Source organism: Peromyscus maniculatus, chromosome 8 (assembly GCF_049852395.1).
Source record: "Peromyscus maniculatus bairdii isolate BWxNUB_F1_BW_parent chromosome 8, HU_Pman_BW_mat_3.1, whole genome shotgun sequence".
Lineage (NCBI taxonomy): Eukaryota > Metazoa > Chordata > Mammalia > Rodentia > Cricetidae > Peromyscus > Peromyscus maniculatus.
This window is the reverse complement of record NC_134859.1, coordinates 58305001-58318306: the sequence shown is the minus strand read 5'-3', so window position 1 is coordinate 58318306 and position 13306 is coordinate 58305001. Positions and strand designations below refer to the sequence as shown.

At 44.6% G+C, this 13306-nt stretch overlaps 1 protein-coding gene and 1 long non-coding RNA gene across 3 annotated transcripts in view; one reads left to right on the top strand and one right to left on the bottom strand.

Moving 5' to 3' along the window:
• Positions 1-4963: 4963 nt before the first annotated feature.
• Positions 4964-12398, bottom strand: LOC121831347 (uncharacterized). Its single transcript, XR_006074719.2, has 2 exons — positions 11984-12398; positions 4964-6056 (listed from the first exon to the last, which is right to left on the bottom strand). It is a non-coding gene; the product is annotated as an uncharacterized LOC121831347 (long non-coding RNA).
• Slc13a5 (solute carrier family 13 member 5) overlaps positions 11727-13306 on the top strand; it is a 25326-nt gene continuing 23746 nt past the window's right edge. The window contains exons 1-2 of one of the 2 annotated variants that reach the window (XM_006992194.4): positions 11727-12034; positions 12398-12518. In XM_006992194.4, coding sequence (XP_006992256.1) covers positions 11940-12034; positions 12398-12518 — 216 coding nt within the window. In that variant the 5' untranslated portion in view covers positions 11727-11939. The remainder of the gene's footprint in view (positions 12035-12397; positions 12519-13306) is intronic. The other variant, XM_076542836.1, reaches the window with a different exon arrangement.

The window sequence follows — 13306 nt, the reverse complement described above, 5'->3', positions numbered from 1 at the left end:
GAGACTATGGGAGACATTTATTATTCATTCAAACCACCATAACATGCAAGCCACAGAGAGGCAGGCAATGAAAAGGCCAGCAGAATGGGCATTCTAGTACATTTCCATGTATTTGTCTGAGGAGAGGAAGGACGAAGGCTTCGTTGGTATCTTCGGCAGTGATGTGCCATGTTCCATGAAATGTGCACTCCTCATTGATGAAAAGGAATCCTGCATGCAAGTAGATATTTTCATTCTGTCTGTTAACCTGTATATTTTGAAAAGGGGTGGGGGTGGGGAATCTCTTTTTAAGGCAGCATTCATTTTACACTTGAAAAGGGTTAATGAGACTCAAGGCATAAAAGAAATGAAAAATACTTCAGACAGAAAGAGAACAGCGAATGCCTCACTTGCTGCAAAGTCAGAGAACCACATTCCACTCAGCCCAGAGGAATTCAGGATTTGAAACCTCAGTCAGCCCAAAGGAACGTGGCTTCAGAATTACTCATCAAGGCCACCATTACTACTTGGTGATACAAAGCTCTGGGCTCAGCATTAATTTAGGGAAGAAATGAAAGTTCTCATTTTGACTAGGTCATCATCATGTACATAGTGATAAAAAGAAACTTGTTCGACTTAAAAACATTCAGAATGACCTTTTCATCTCCACATTGCTCTTTCTCTTATTTGCTTGTCTATTTGTTGAAATGGGCTGACCTCAAGCTTGTTATGTTACTAGGCTGACCTTGAGCTCCTGATAATCTTGCCTCTGCCTCTCAAGTGCTAGGATTACAGGTGTGGCATCCTGCTCAGCCTATTTTGTCCTTTGAGACAGAATCTTTCTATGTAGTCAGGCTGGCCCCGAACTTGGGCCCCATGTTCCCCAAGTGCTGGGCTTGTAGGCTTGTGCCTACCTCTCCTTCTCATTTAAGCCTCTTCTTAACAAAAGGCTGGAGGTTCTGGGAATAACTAAATTTATAGTAAGTGGGGCATTAGATGTATTTTTTAAAATTAATCTTATGTGTATGTGCTTTTTGCCTGCATGCATGTTTGTGTAGTATATGGATACAGTGCCCAAGGAAACCAGAACAGGGCATCAGATCCCCTGGAACTAGAGTTACAGACAATTGTGAACCACCATGTGGGTGATGGAATTGAACCTGGGTCCTCTGGAAGAATAGACAGTGCTCTTAACCACTGAGCCATCTCTCCAGCCCCATTAGATATTATTTTTGTCTAAAATACTTTTCCTTTATTCTACCTTGAGCCTCATTTATACTTTTTTTAAGTTTAAAATAGATGCAATCCCCTTTTAAAATGTTGCACACATTGTTTAACATTTAAAATAAAGTTAAAGGTGGTAAAGGATCATCTGATATACATCTCTATCCAACTAAAAATAATAAAACATCTTAAACGCTATTGAAACATCCATTCTGTTCACATGACCCTACCAGGTTAAAACTAGGTTGAGTTTGATGTTTATGTGTCTTTGTATTCTTTATACTTTACTTTTGTTTATCTTCCAAAGCGAAATAATAGTAATATGTTGCATAATTTAAGCTTTAAAGGGGTACCACACTAAAAGCTCTCACCAAGTATTTGTAAGCTTCAAATGTGTTTGTGCACCCTTGATTCCGTTATTTTTACTGCTGTACACAAACAACCTAAAAATACACTATTTTGACACCAGTCATTGCGTATTTCAAAATTATTTACTCTTGCGAAAGACTATTACCAATTTTCTTTCTTTTCTCTTCCTGGTTGAGAAAGGGTCTCTTTATGTAGCCCTGGTTGTCCTGGAACTTGCTCTGCAGACCAGGGTTGGCTTTGAACTTACAGAGATCCACCTGCCAGTATTAGAGACATGGACCATCATGCCCAATTTTCTTTTTTAATAAACCAACTTTCTGTTCAGTGCTAGGGACTTGACCCAGGGCCTCGTGTGTACTAGACAAGCAGTCCACCACTAGGCTGCATCCGAAGCCCAAAAACTTTCTCTCTTTCCTTTGCTTAACAATGCCTTGTTATGCAGCCCAGCTGTCTTCAAACTCTTAGACCCCCCCCACCAGTCTCCTGAGTGCTGGGGTTCCAGGCACAGGGCACAGCTGTGCATGTCTTACAGGCATGGGGTATTCCTGGCTTCTACCAACTTTCTTTTGTATGTCTCTTTGTGTGTGAGTTTAAGAGGTCACTCCCCTTGTAGGAGTCTTGGGACTCCTTCATGTATGGGCAAAGATAATTTTAGAAAAAAGTTATGTACCTCTTCAGTGTTTTTTTCAACAGCATCTAAAGTGCTTTCTGTTTCTAAAATGTTATTTTATTTTAAAGTATTAGTTTAAGCATATGAGATTTATAGGTTGAAATTGACAGTTTTCTATGGTTTGGATTCATATTGCAGTGACTGTCTTGTCCTACCACTGTAAATACTCAAATGTAAAGCTGAGAGGGATGAAGCTATTCATTCATGGCACGAAGGCACAGTTAGCAGCCACCTTCTGGTGTGCTGTTGGCACAGATGGTGTCTAGATATGGGCAATGTGGATTCCAAAAAGCTAGAAGAGTCTTAGGAGCTTTTCCCAGAAAGAAATGTTTGAGGAGGTAAATGTTTCACTGTGATGAAATATACACACAAGGAAACATCACATTGCATTCCAGGGGTGTTGCGATGGTTGGTCTCAATGTCAGTTTGCTGCAAATTAGAATCGCCTGTGTAGGGAGCCTCCCCTGAAGAACTGTCCCGACTGCCTTGACTGGACTGGAAGCCACAGTCCAAGTGTGTGGGCAGCACCTTCTGATAGAGGTCCAGGTGAAAAAGGGGCGTGGCAGGAGGAAGATCATTCACCTTTTGCTCAGTTGGCATTCCGTCTTGCCTCCAAGTGGTTTTTACTATGGAGGCTGCTGATTCCTTCACTGCTATCAGAACCAACGTGTCTAGGACTAAGGACTAGTGGCCGTCCAGGGAAACTTTCATGATTTCAGCACCAGATTGGGACTACTGTGGCACGCTGCCTGGTGAACCAAGAAACGGCCAGGTTGTCAACCACTTCAGTGTGGGACAGCCGCTGTGGGACTCCTCTTACTGCTGAGGTACCCAGCCTCAAGGACTGAGCATCCACCAGGTTCTCTGCCTCTCAGACATGAGACAACTGTTTTTCTAACATAGACCTATTTTATAAATTTTTTTATATTCTATATCCTATTGATTCAAACAGAGAATCCTGACTAATACAGTAGGCAGGTTTTTTTGTTTTTTTTTTTAAATGTTTTTATCCAACGGTTAAAAAAACTTAAAAGGGCCTACAAGATGGCTTAGCTTAACAACCTGGGTTCAATTCCCCAGGACCCATATGGTGAAAGGAGAGAGCTGGCTCCTGAACGCTGCCCTCTGACCTCCACATGTGCTTTATATGTGCACTTGAACACACATACAATTAAGAAAAGAAATAAAAGAAAAAGAAAAAAATTTAAATTAAAAAAAGTGAACATAAATTGGATATTTTACTTTTCAAAATGAATCCAAAGGACTCGAAAGAGCACAGCGATTTAATCCTTTTCTTATTGTTTTGCATTTCTAGCTTACTTAACTCATAAAAGTTCTGTTAATGGCTGGGAGGACATCTCAGAGCATGAGGCCTGGAATTTGAACCCTAGAACTCAAACAAACAAGAGCCCTATTAACGTTTTTATTAAAATCTTCTACTGTCACACCATTCATATCGTCTGTATACATAAACTGTGTGTATATAAACTGAATATTAGTGTCTTCAAACTTCTGTGACGGTAAAGACCTAAGTTTTGAACATTTTTCTTGCTTTGAGTTGCCACAGCATTAAGTATCACAAGCATGTCTTTGATCAAAGCCACACAGGTGTAGCAGCACATATTTGGACAAATAGTTGTTACATATCAAAAGAAAGCTTTGCTCGGGAAGGGAGCTCAGGCTGGGCTGGGGGCTTGGCATCTCTACCAGGTCCTGGGTGATGTTTCCTGTCACGAACTGGAAGCAGGACCAGCCGTATGTCACCTCGTGAACCTGCCCTTTGAGAAATATTTCCATGTAAATGAAAACGGTAGATGGTACCTTCTAAGTGGGTCTTCTTCACGTGAGGGAAGGGGCAAGCTTGCTTGCTAGGATCTCTTATATAAAGCTGCCAACCCTATCCAGAGGGGTACCATCCTCATGATCCAATCACCTCCTATGGCTCCACCTCCTAAGTTCATCACCTCAGGGGCTAGGATCTTAGTGTAGAAAGTTTGGAAATAATAGCCCCATAGTAGAGGGCTTGCCTAGCATTCATGAAGTACTGAGACCCATCTTCCGCACTTCAAACAAACAATAAATGAAATTCGGGAGAGAGTCATTCAGACCATTATATATGCCAAAAGTGTTTTGCTAAGATCTTTAAATCAGGGTGGAGGGAGTCGGTGAGATGATGGCTCAGTGGTTAAAGACACTTGCTGCCAGCCAGTGCAAGCCTGATGACTTGAGTTCAATCCCCACAACCAAAGTTAAGTTGGAAGGAAAGAACCGACTCCACGAAATTGTCCCCTGACCTCCACATATGTGGTGGTTTGAATAAGAATGACCCCCACATAGGTTCATATATTTGAATGCTTGGTCATTAGGGAGTGGTGCTACTTGAGGGGGACTAGGAGGTGTGGCTTTGCTGGATTAGATGTGACCTTAGAGGAAGTGTGTCACCAGGGGTGCTCTTTGGGGTTCCAAAAGCTCAAGCCATGCCCAATGTCTCTTTGTCTGCTACCTGCGGATCCAGATGTAGAACTCTCGGCTACTTCTCCAGAACCATGTCTGCCTGCATGTCACCACGCTTCCTGCCATGGTGATAATGGACTAAACCTTTGAAGCTGTAAGCCAGCCCTAATTAAATGGTCATGGTGTCTCTTCACAGCAATAGAACACTAAGACAACATGTGTGTTGTGACATATCCACACAGATAAACACACAGAAACACACAAAAATAAATTTAAAAAAGATCATTAAGTCAGAGACTGGGTGATAGTATAACAATGGCTTTCTGCCACACTGTGCTTCAAATACACTTTTGTCAAAACTTTGAAGCTAAAAAACAGTTCATTTTATGTGAAGCATTGGCTCTAAAACCTAATTGGCAAGTTAGTCTTAATTGCCAGCCTAGTTATCTGAATCAGGCTATCAAAAAAGTAGCGTAGTTTCATTTCCATTTTGGATAGGTGTGGATTTGCATCCCTGAGACAACTGTCTGAATCCAAACCACTCATGTGAGTTGGCCCCATTTCTGTACACATCACTCAGGAGAGAAGGATGTAGGCCTGTCTGAACTAGTATCTGTCACGGATGGTAGACGGCGCCGTTGGTTCACATTGGTTAATTCCTTTTCCTGTAGATGGTGTTTTCCGTAGTGTGTTGATTTGGAACTCGGCCAGGTGACTAGATGGGCTTAAGAGAAGATGAGGGATGAGAAGTGTGTATAGTGCCTGCCAGCAGCATAGGCTTTTAGAGGTCTGTGAGTTCCCACAAGCCCCTCTGCACCTGCCCTCTGTGTCCTTCCTTAGCCAAGGTAAACCCCAGCCATTGTCCAGGACAAGAAGAATCTGGTGCTGCTCAACATCCATCCCCAGAGGGGAGCAGACCCCACCTGACTTACATCAGCTCGAGTAACATTTTCTGTTGTCGGTCCAGCCTTGGGAAAAACTGACTGATACTCTCTTTGAATCCAATGTATGGGTTTCTAAGCAACCAGAGTTTGTTTACAAATAAGAGCATCCCCAAATTAAAGCCCAGAGGTAGTAAGATGGCCAGTCATTGTAGTAGCCCCTCCATGGAAGTACTCAAGCCGTCATGCCCAAATAGGCATACACTAGCACAAACAGAACATCCAAAGCCAAGGAGGCTCCGCTCACCAGCTACATCCCCAGATGTGTCTTTGCAGGCCACCGTCTCATCAATGTTAACATTTTCTTGGGCTCAGGTGTCAACACAAATTATAGACTGAGAGGATTCATCATGCAGAACCTTATTCATTCCTGAAGATATAGAAGCACTCTTTATTTGACCTTTTCATTTCAGTTTGACCTACAAAGAGTTAAAAAAAAGAATACACTGAATTCCATACACCTTTCTCCAGATCCCCCTTTACCAACAGCCCATTTGCCCATAGTGAAGAAGTGACCATGAATGAAGTTTCGGGAACAATTTGTCAAGAAATTCAATAAATACACTAACTTTACTATAGAAGATATTTTAGATTTTAAAAAGTTTGTCAGATTTTAGTAAGGCTATTTTTGGTCCCCCGTTAAGAGGAAATAGAAACTTAAAAAATAAAACAAAACCAGACATATGCAGCTTTATTTAAACATCATACAATGTATACATGCATAGGAACTTTACATGACACTCCAGAAGTATACATGATTTTTATGTTGTCAGGTATCAGTTATTAATTTAAAAGTAAAGCCAAAATTGACGTTGATAAAATACGACCAACTCAACAACTAAGGGTCATGCTTAGATTTGATGGTTTTTACACAGGCAGTCTGTGAGTGTGTGTGGTATTTTAGAATTTCATCACACATATAGATTTGGGTGTTGGTCACCACAATCAGGCCACAATACTGATTGGTCACCACAGAGCCACCCTCTAGTTGTCTTTCATAAAAAAGAAAAAAAAAAAACACCTAGTAATATTCTCCTCCAAACCTCACCCCTGGCAAACACTGGTCTGTTTTGCCTCTCTTTAATTTTGTCACTTGTGGCATATTCTATAAATGGAAGGACACCACATGTGACCCTTTGAGACTGGCCTTTTCACTCGGCCCAGTGCTCTTCAGTGTTGCTGCAGTCCACACACATGCACCCCTTTCATGGCTGGGAGTTCCCTGTGTGGATATGCCTGTTTATCCAACCACTCCAACCACTCCCCTGGCCAGGACCTGCGGGCTGCTTCCACTCTGGGACTGTCATAAATAAGCTGCCCGAAACACTCATACAGAGGTTTGTGTGGGAATGCAGGCTTGCATCTCTCGAGGATAAGTACCCCAGAGAAGAATGGCTGGGTTCATGGTAAATGTATGCTTAACCTCCTAAGAAACCCACCAAGTTGACTTTTGACTTTCAGCACACTGGTTATATTTTACGTTCCTGGCAGCAAGGTCTGAGAGAGCCAGAGATTGGCCAAATGTTCCCTTGACAGTGTAGAGACGATTGGCCAAATGTTCCCTTGACAGTGTAGAGACTTTAAAAACAACAACAACAACAACAACAACAACAACAACAACAACAAACTATTATGTATACAGTGTTCTGCCTGCCAGAAGAGGGCGCCAGATCTCATTACAAATGGTTGTGAGTCACCATGTGGTTGCTGGGAATTGAACTCAGGACCTCTGGAACAGCCAGTGCTCTTAACTGCCGAGCCATCTCTCCAGCCCCAAGTACAGAGACTTTTCAATTCCACGTAGTCTCATTTGTCAATAGTTGCTATTGTTTCCTGAGCTGTTGGAGTCCTTCTCAGAAAGTCTTTGCCTGTGCCTATATCCTAGAATGTCTACCCTGTGTTTTCCTCTGCTGAATTCTGCAGGGCTCCATGCAGGGCAGGCATGACTGGGGCTGTGGGAGAATGAAGAAAAGACAGCCACATGATGGACACACAGAAAAGCTGGCATTAGGTGGACTGGCTTCTCTGATGGTGGAGAAGACTCCGCACCCTGAAAGTTCAGTATGTTTATTATATGAATTTGAAGAGAGAGGAGGTGGGGTTATTGGGTATAGCTGGATGAGGTGGCAGGGCTATTACATACAGATAAACAAGGAGGCAGCATTTCTGAGTCAAGGAGACAGGTTTAGTGTCACAGCAGCGCAGCCGCAGGTATGTGGGTTCATGCGGGTCCACTGAATGAAGACTCAGAGGCACCTTGAGAATGAATCTAGACTTTCAAGGTGGCAGGGGAATCCAGCCTCTAGGGACTGAAGCTCTTTCCCTTCACCCAGGGCATTTTAATTTTTCCCCCCCATATTTACACTTTAGCCAGTTGATTTCCCTATGTTCAAAACAACCTGAAAGAAGCTCCTAAAAATACAATGCCAAGTGCAGATTTCATCAGGTACCATAGTTTTCTGGGTTTCTGAAGACGTTTTGCATAGGCTTTGTATCTTTGGGAAACTCTGAGACAGGATTCACATAGGATGACAAGAGAAACAAAGGGTGTCTGCTGAACAAAAGATGGATTAGGGCTAGGTGCTACTCTCTGGAGCCAGGGCAGGGGTACCCCATCAGGAATGTTGCCACAGTTTAGCTGATCTAGGTAGGAGCAGCATCTGGGGGAGCAGATTTCAGGTCATAAACAGCTAGGGGCAGAAAGCTATGGTGACCATTTTCTGCACACACTATCAACACCCACACTTGGATGGCCAAAGGAAGACTTTGCCATTTCTCTGAACCTCATCTCAGGGTGGTGTGTGGATGTTTTGCCACTTTCCCATGGGTCTAAGGCTATAGTCCTTTGATATGGCTGTCTCCTGTTGGCAGCACACATTCACTCAGGACTTCAGCCACTCAGGGCTTCCTCCACTCTAGCGCAGTGGTTCTCAACCTTCCTAAAAATACAACTCTTTACTACAGTTCCTCACGTTAATTTGTAAGGTTTCCCAAAGTAGGCTTCGATTGCCACGTGGAAACACTAGGCTTTCTTAGCTCTCTTAACACTCTCAATTTTCCTCTTGTAAAAATCAATGGGTATAGTTTAGAGGCAGTTTCGTCACTTGATGCTTCTGTTCAGCAGATGGTTTCTGAGCCAGCGATTTGGTTAGTGAGGTGGCAGACTGGCAGTGTTTGGTTTGCTTGTGTTTTAGAATCTTGTGGAGTTGAAAGCTTTTGCTGGATGTGTTTCTAGTCTGGAGATTGCCTTTGGAGAAGTTGCATCTGCTGCCTTACTGTGTCCAAGAGCATTTTTGTCCTTATTTTCTTCACCGTCCCTGTTTGTAAGAAATCCACCCTTAGGCTGGTGCATTTTCAAAAATTTAATGTTGATTTTGTTTTGACCATAGAGTAAAAACTACACATTGAAGCTGACACCAAACAGATGAAACACTTTATTCTAAAGCTCTTGTATAAATAGCAGACTTCTAATATCTTAGTTTTAAGATTAAAACTGGGCCTGGAGAGATGGCTCAGAGATTAAGAGCACCAACTGTTCTTCCAGAGGTCCTGAGTTCAATTCCCAGCAACCACATGGTGGCTCACAACCATCTGTAATGAGATTTGATGCCCTCTTCTGTATACATAATAAATAAATAAATCTTAAGAAAGAAAGAAAGAAAGAAAGAAAGAAAGAAAGAAAGAAAGAAAGAAAGAAAGAAAGAAAGAAAGAAAAGCCCTGCCTCATTAAAAAAAAAAAGATTGAAACTGTATGAGATTATTCGGGTGGGGATGAAAATTGTAATACTGTATAACCATTGTCAATTAAATATCCCTAAACAATTTTATGGGCATCATGAACATTATTTTTAGTTGACAATTTGTGAGTTCAATAAATGCATCTTAATTTTTGTTTGGATTCATATTTGAGGGATTTTTTTCTTTTTCTTCTCTCTCTTTTGTTTGTGGGTTTTTTTTATTTGTTTGTTTTTCGTTTTTTGAGACAGGGTTTCTCTGTGTAGCTTTAGAGCCTGTCCTGGAATTCACTCTGTAGACCAGGCTGGCCTCGAACTCAGAGATCTGCCTGCATCTGCCTCCTGAGTGCTGGAATTAAAGGTATGTGCCACATAGCCGGGCAGTGTAATACACAGTAAATACACACACACACATATAATTTAAATCTGAACTCTCTGTATGAGGGAACACTTGGTGGTGGTTTTGACTAGCTCGCCCTGATGTCCGGCAAATTCTTTGCCTTGAAGTCTCCACTCAAATGCCGCCTCCTCTGTGAAGCCTTAGGCACACTTGGAGGACCTTTTGCCCACAGACACCCACAGTGTGTCACATATAATTGAAAGAACAAATACTACTGATTGCTGATTGTAGGCCGCCTCACCTTGTTAAATACCCAGAACGTTTTACTCGTGGTCTCCAAACAACTATCGGCAACCAAAATTGGTCCGATTCTCTCTATTTGTGAGAAGATGAATCAGAACAGAAACCTCAACACTAAGACAACACAGGAACAGAATAAGGATTCAGGCATCTAGATGCAGAGCACAAATTATACCCTCTTTAAAGCACCTGAATTTTAACAGAATAGTTGACTTGCATCATATATCCTGGAGAGAAAGCTTTGAGTGCACAGCCAAAGCTCAATAAAGGGTGCTGAGTGGGCACACAGTGACAAATAAAACCAAGACTAAATAAAGACTCTCAGGAGCTGGAGAAATGGCTCAGTGATAAAGAGCAACACTTGTTGCTCTTGCAGAGGACCTGGGTTCAGTTCCCAGGACCCACATGGTGGTTCCCAACCATCCATAACCACCGCTCCAGGGGCTCTGACTCCCTCTTCTGACTCTGGGGTCATCAGGCACACAGATGGTACAGATGCACACATGCATGCAAAATACTCGTACACATAAAATCTTGGAATAAACAATCAAAACAAGAAACAAAGCAAGAAATCTAGTGTTAAGTGCTCTGAGGGGAAGAAGGTGGGGCCCATGGCCACGTAGAAAATGAAAGAGAGAGAGAGAGAGAGAGAGAGAGAGAGAGAGAGAGAGAGAGAGAGAGAGAGAGAGCCTGAAGAAGGCAGTTGCAGACTCGAGAGAACAGTGACAGGTCACAGGAATAGAGTCAAGATCTTGATACAAACATGTGCTGAGTTTTAGGGCTTTGGACACACACAGACTGAGAAAGGTGAATACAGTAGTTCTTTCCTGGTGGTGGTGGCAGGGTTGGGGGTGGAGAAGTGAGAGGAAAGGTTGGATCTTCTCATATAATGTGTAGTAATTGCATAAAACCTATTCTTTAGTTCATCTCTAGATTGTTTGCAACACCTAACACAATGTAAATGCTATGGTAATAGTTGGTGTCTGTATGGTTTAGAGTATACTGATGGTTTCCATCTTTAGAACAGAAGCAGTGGTCCTAGTCCTAAACACTCTAACCATGTCAGGAACAAAGTAGCATTTGGATCTGTCTTGAGAGCCAACTGTACAGGAATCTGGACTCAGCCATGTGTCCTGTAATGTCTAAGAAGCAGCCTGTGGTGCATGGGTCAGACTTCCCCAAAGAAGCTGAGAATGAGGGTCTGGAGAGATGGCTCAGTGGTTAAGAGCACTGACTGCTCTTCCAGAGGACCCTGGTTTGATTCCCAGCACCCACATGGCAGCTCACAATTGTCTAATTCCAGTTCCAAAGGACCCTACACCCATGGCAAAACCAATACACATAAAATTAAAAACAAAAAACAAAAAAAAAAACAAACTCAGAATGAGAGGCAAGCAGAAGAGCAAAGAGGAAGAAGTCACCGAGGTGCCAATGTCTTGGTGCCCCAAACAGGATTTAGCACAGCAGATTATAAGCATAGATCTATTGAGGGCAGGATGAATGAATGAATGAATGAATGAATGAATGAATGAATGAATGAATGAATGAATGAATGAACGAACGCCCTTCTCACAACTGGCAGGGTTATGTCCCTTGTTCTTTACCCCATCTCCCCATCTTCCTCTCTAAAATGGCCCTAGCGGTGTTCCTCGCATGGGCAGAAGCCGCTGGCGGTGCCTAGAGCTGAGACCACCGGCTGCGCACGCGCGTCCGCTGGAGGGCGAAAGTCGTTCGGACTGCGAGGACAGTGACCGCCTTCCTTAGCGGTTCCTGTAGAGCGCCCAGGTGCGAGAGGGCACGAGGAGGGAAATGGGTTCTATGTCTAGAGTAGGGCTAACGCAAGGGAGCCAGCGGATCCCGGAGGTGAGGGGACAGCGGTGGCCCAGGGACCAGCCACCGCCTCTAGGAGACACCCCTCCAGGATCGGGATGAGAAGGAGAGAGCTCTGGAGAGAGAAGCTTGAGAAACCTACAGGCCGGTGGAGCTTTTCATCTGGGACCCTTCGGAGCCCAGGAGAGAGCAGGTTCGGGTACAGGAAGGGTCCTCACGCTTAAGCTGGCAGAAATGACCTGCACACCCTATGTAGTGCCGGCGTCCAGAGCAGCGTCAAAGGTCTTGGCGAGCGATGAGGTGCCAGGGTCCAGTCCCTCCACAGAGGCCTGGTGCCAAACACTGGAGTCTGCAGACGCCTCTCTCCGCCGCGGGGTGGCAGAGTCCCGGGACAGATGCGCCCCCACAGACCCTGAGGGGTGGCTCCGCCCGGGGACCGCAGGGAGGCCCCGCCATAGGGGGCGGGGTTGTAGCCGCCCCCAATCCGGTGGGACCGCGCGGCCCCCTTTTAAGCTCGCGGAGCTTCCAGCAGCCTCTCAATCTTCTCTCCCGCCAGTCTGTCTCCCTTCCGCGCGATGGCCTCTGTGAAGACTTATGTGACCAAGTTGAAGTCCTTCGTGATTTTGTTCTTCTCCCCGATTCTGCTGCTTCCACTCATCATTCTGATACCTGACAAGGTCAGTTGCGTGTCTGGACAGCCCGGCGGAACTCGGGTGCCCAGTACAATAACGGGCACCGAACCCGAGAAAGCCGAGAATGGAACGCACGGATTCCCCCGCGGGGACAAGCTCCCCTGGGGTGTGTGCTCAGATGCTCGAGGCACCAGATGGGGGGTTTGCCCTGCAAAGACTCTGAGGGACGCAGAAACCCTAAGGTGAACACGTCCGAGAGCGCACCGATTGTAGGGCGCAATTATCTTTCGGGCAAACACGGAGACCTGGACGTTAGGACAGATCTGAACCAAACAGAGCCTGCCACAGGCTTAGCCTCTGACTCAGTATCTTCCCCGAGAATGCAAAACCAGCGCTGTCCCAGCTTAAAGATGCTGCCAGTAGGAACTCTGAGGGCTGGGCTTTCCTGCGGTGTCTCTAATTTAGAGAACAGATATTATCAGCTGTAGATGCCTTCAGTCAGGGACCCACAGGAAAAGAGCATCACCTGTGTGGATCCTGCCTCTGTCACATTATGGCTCTGATTTTTTGAGGCTCAGTTTCCCCATCCAGGATCTATATTTCTTTCCAGCTCAGAAACCAAGGGAGCCACTCTGAGTCCCAAATCCTGCTGCAGCCTGAAAGGCAGGTCGGGCTTGGTCTCCATTGCCCACTGCCTGCTGTGGCTGTGGCAGGAGGCGGAACACGTTCCCAGAGCTCACGCCTTGGGTGGCATGGCACTGGGTTGCAGGGAAGCGGCGTCCCATGCATGCCCTGGCCTCCTAATGCTCCTGGGAGGAAGGGAGAGAATGAAT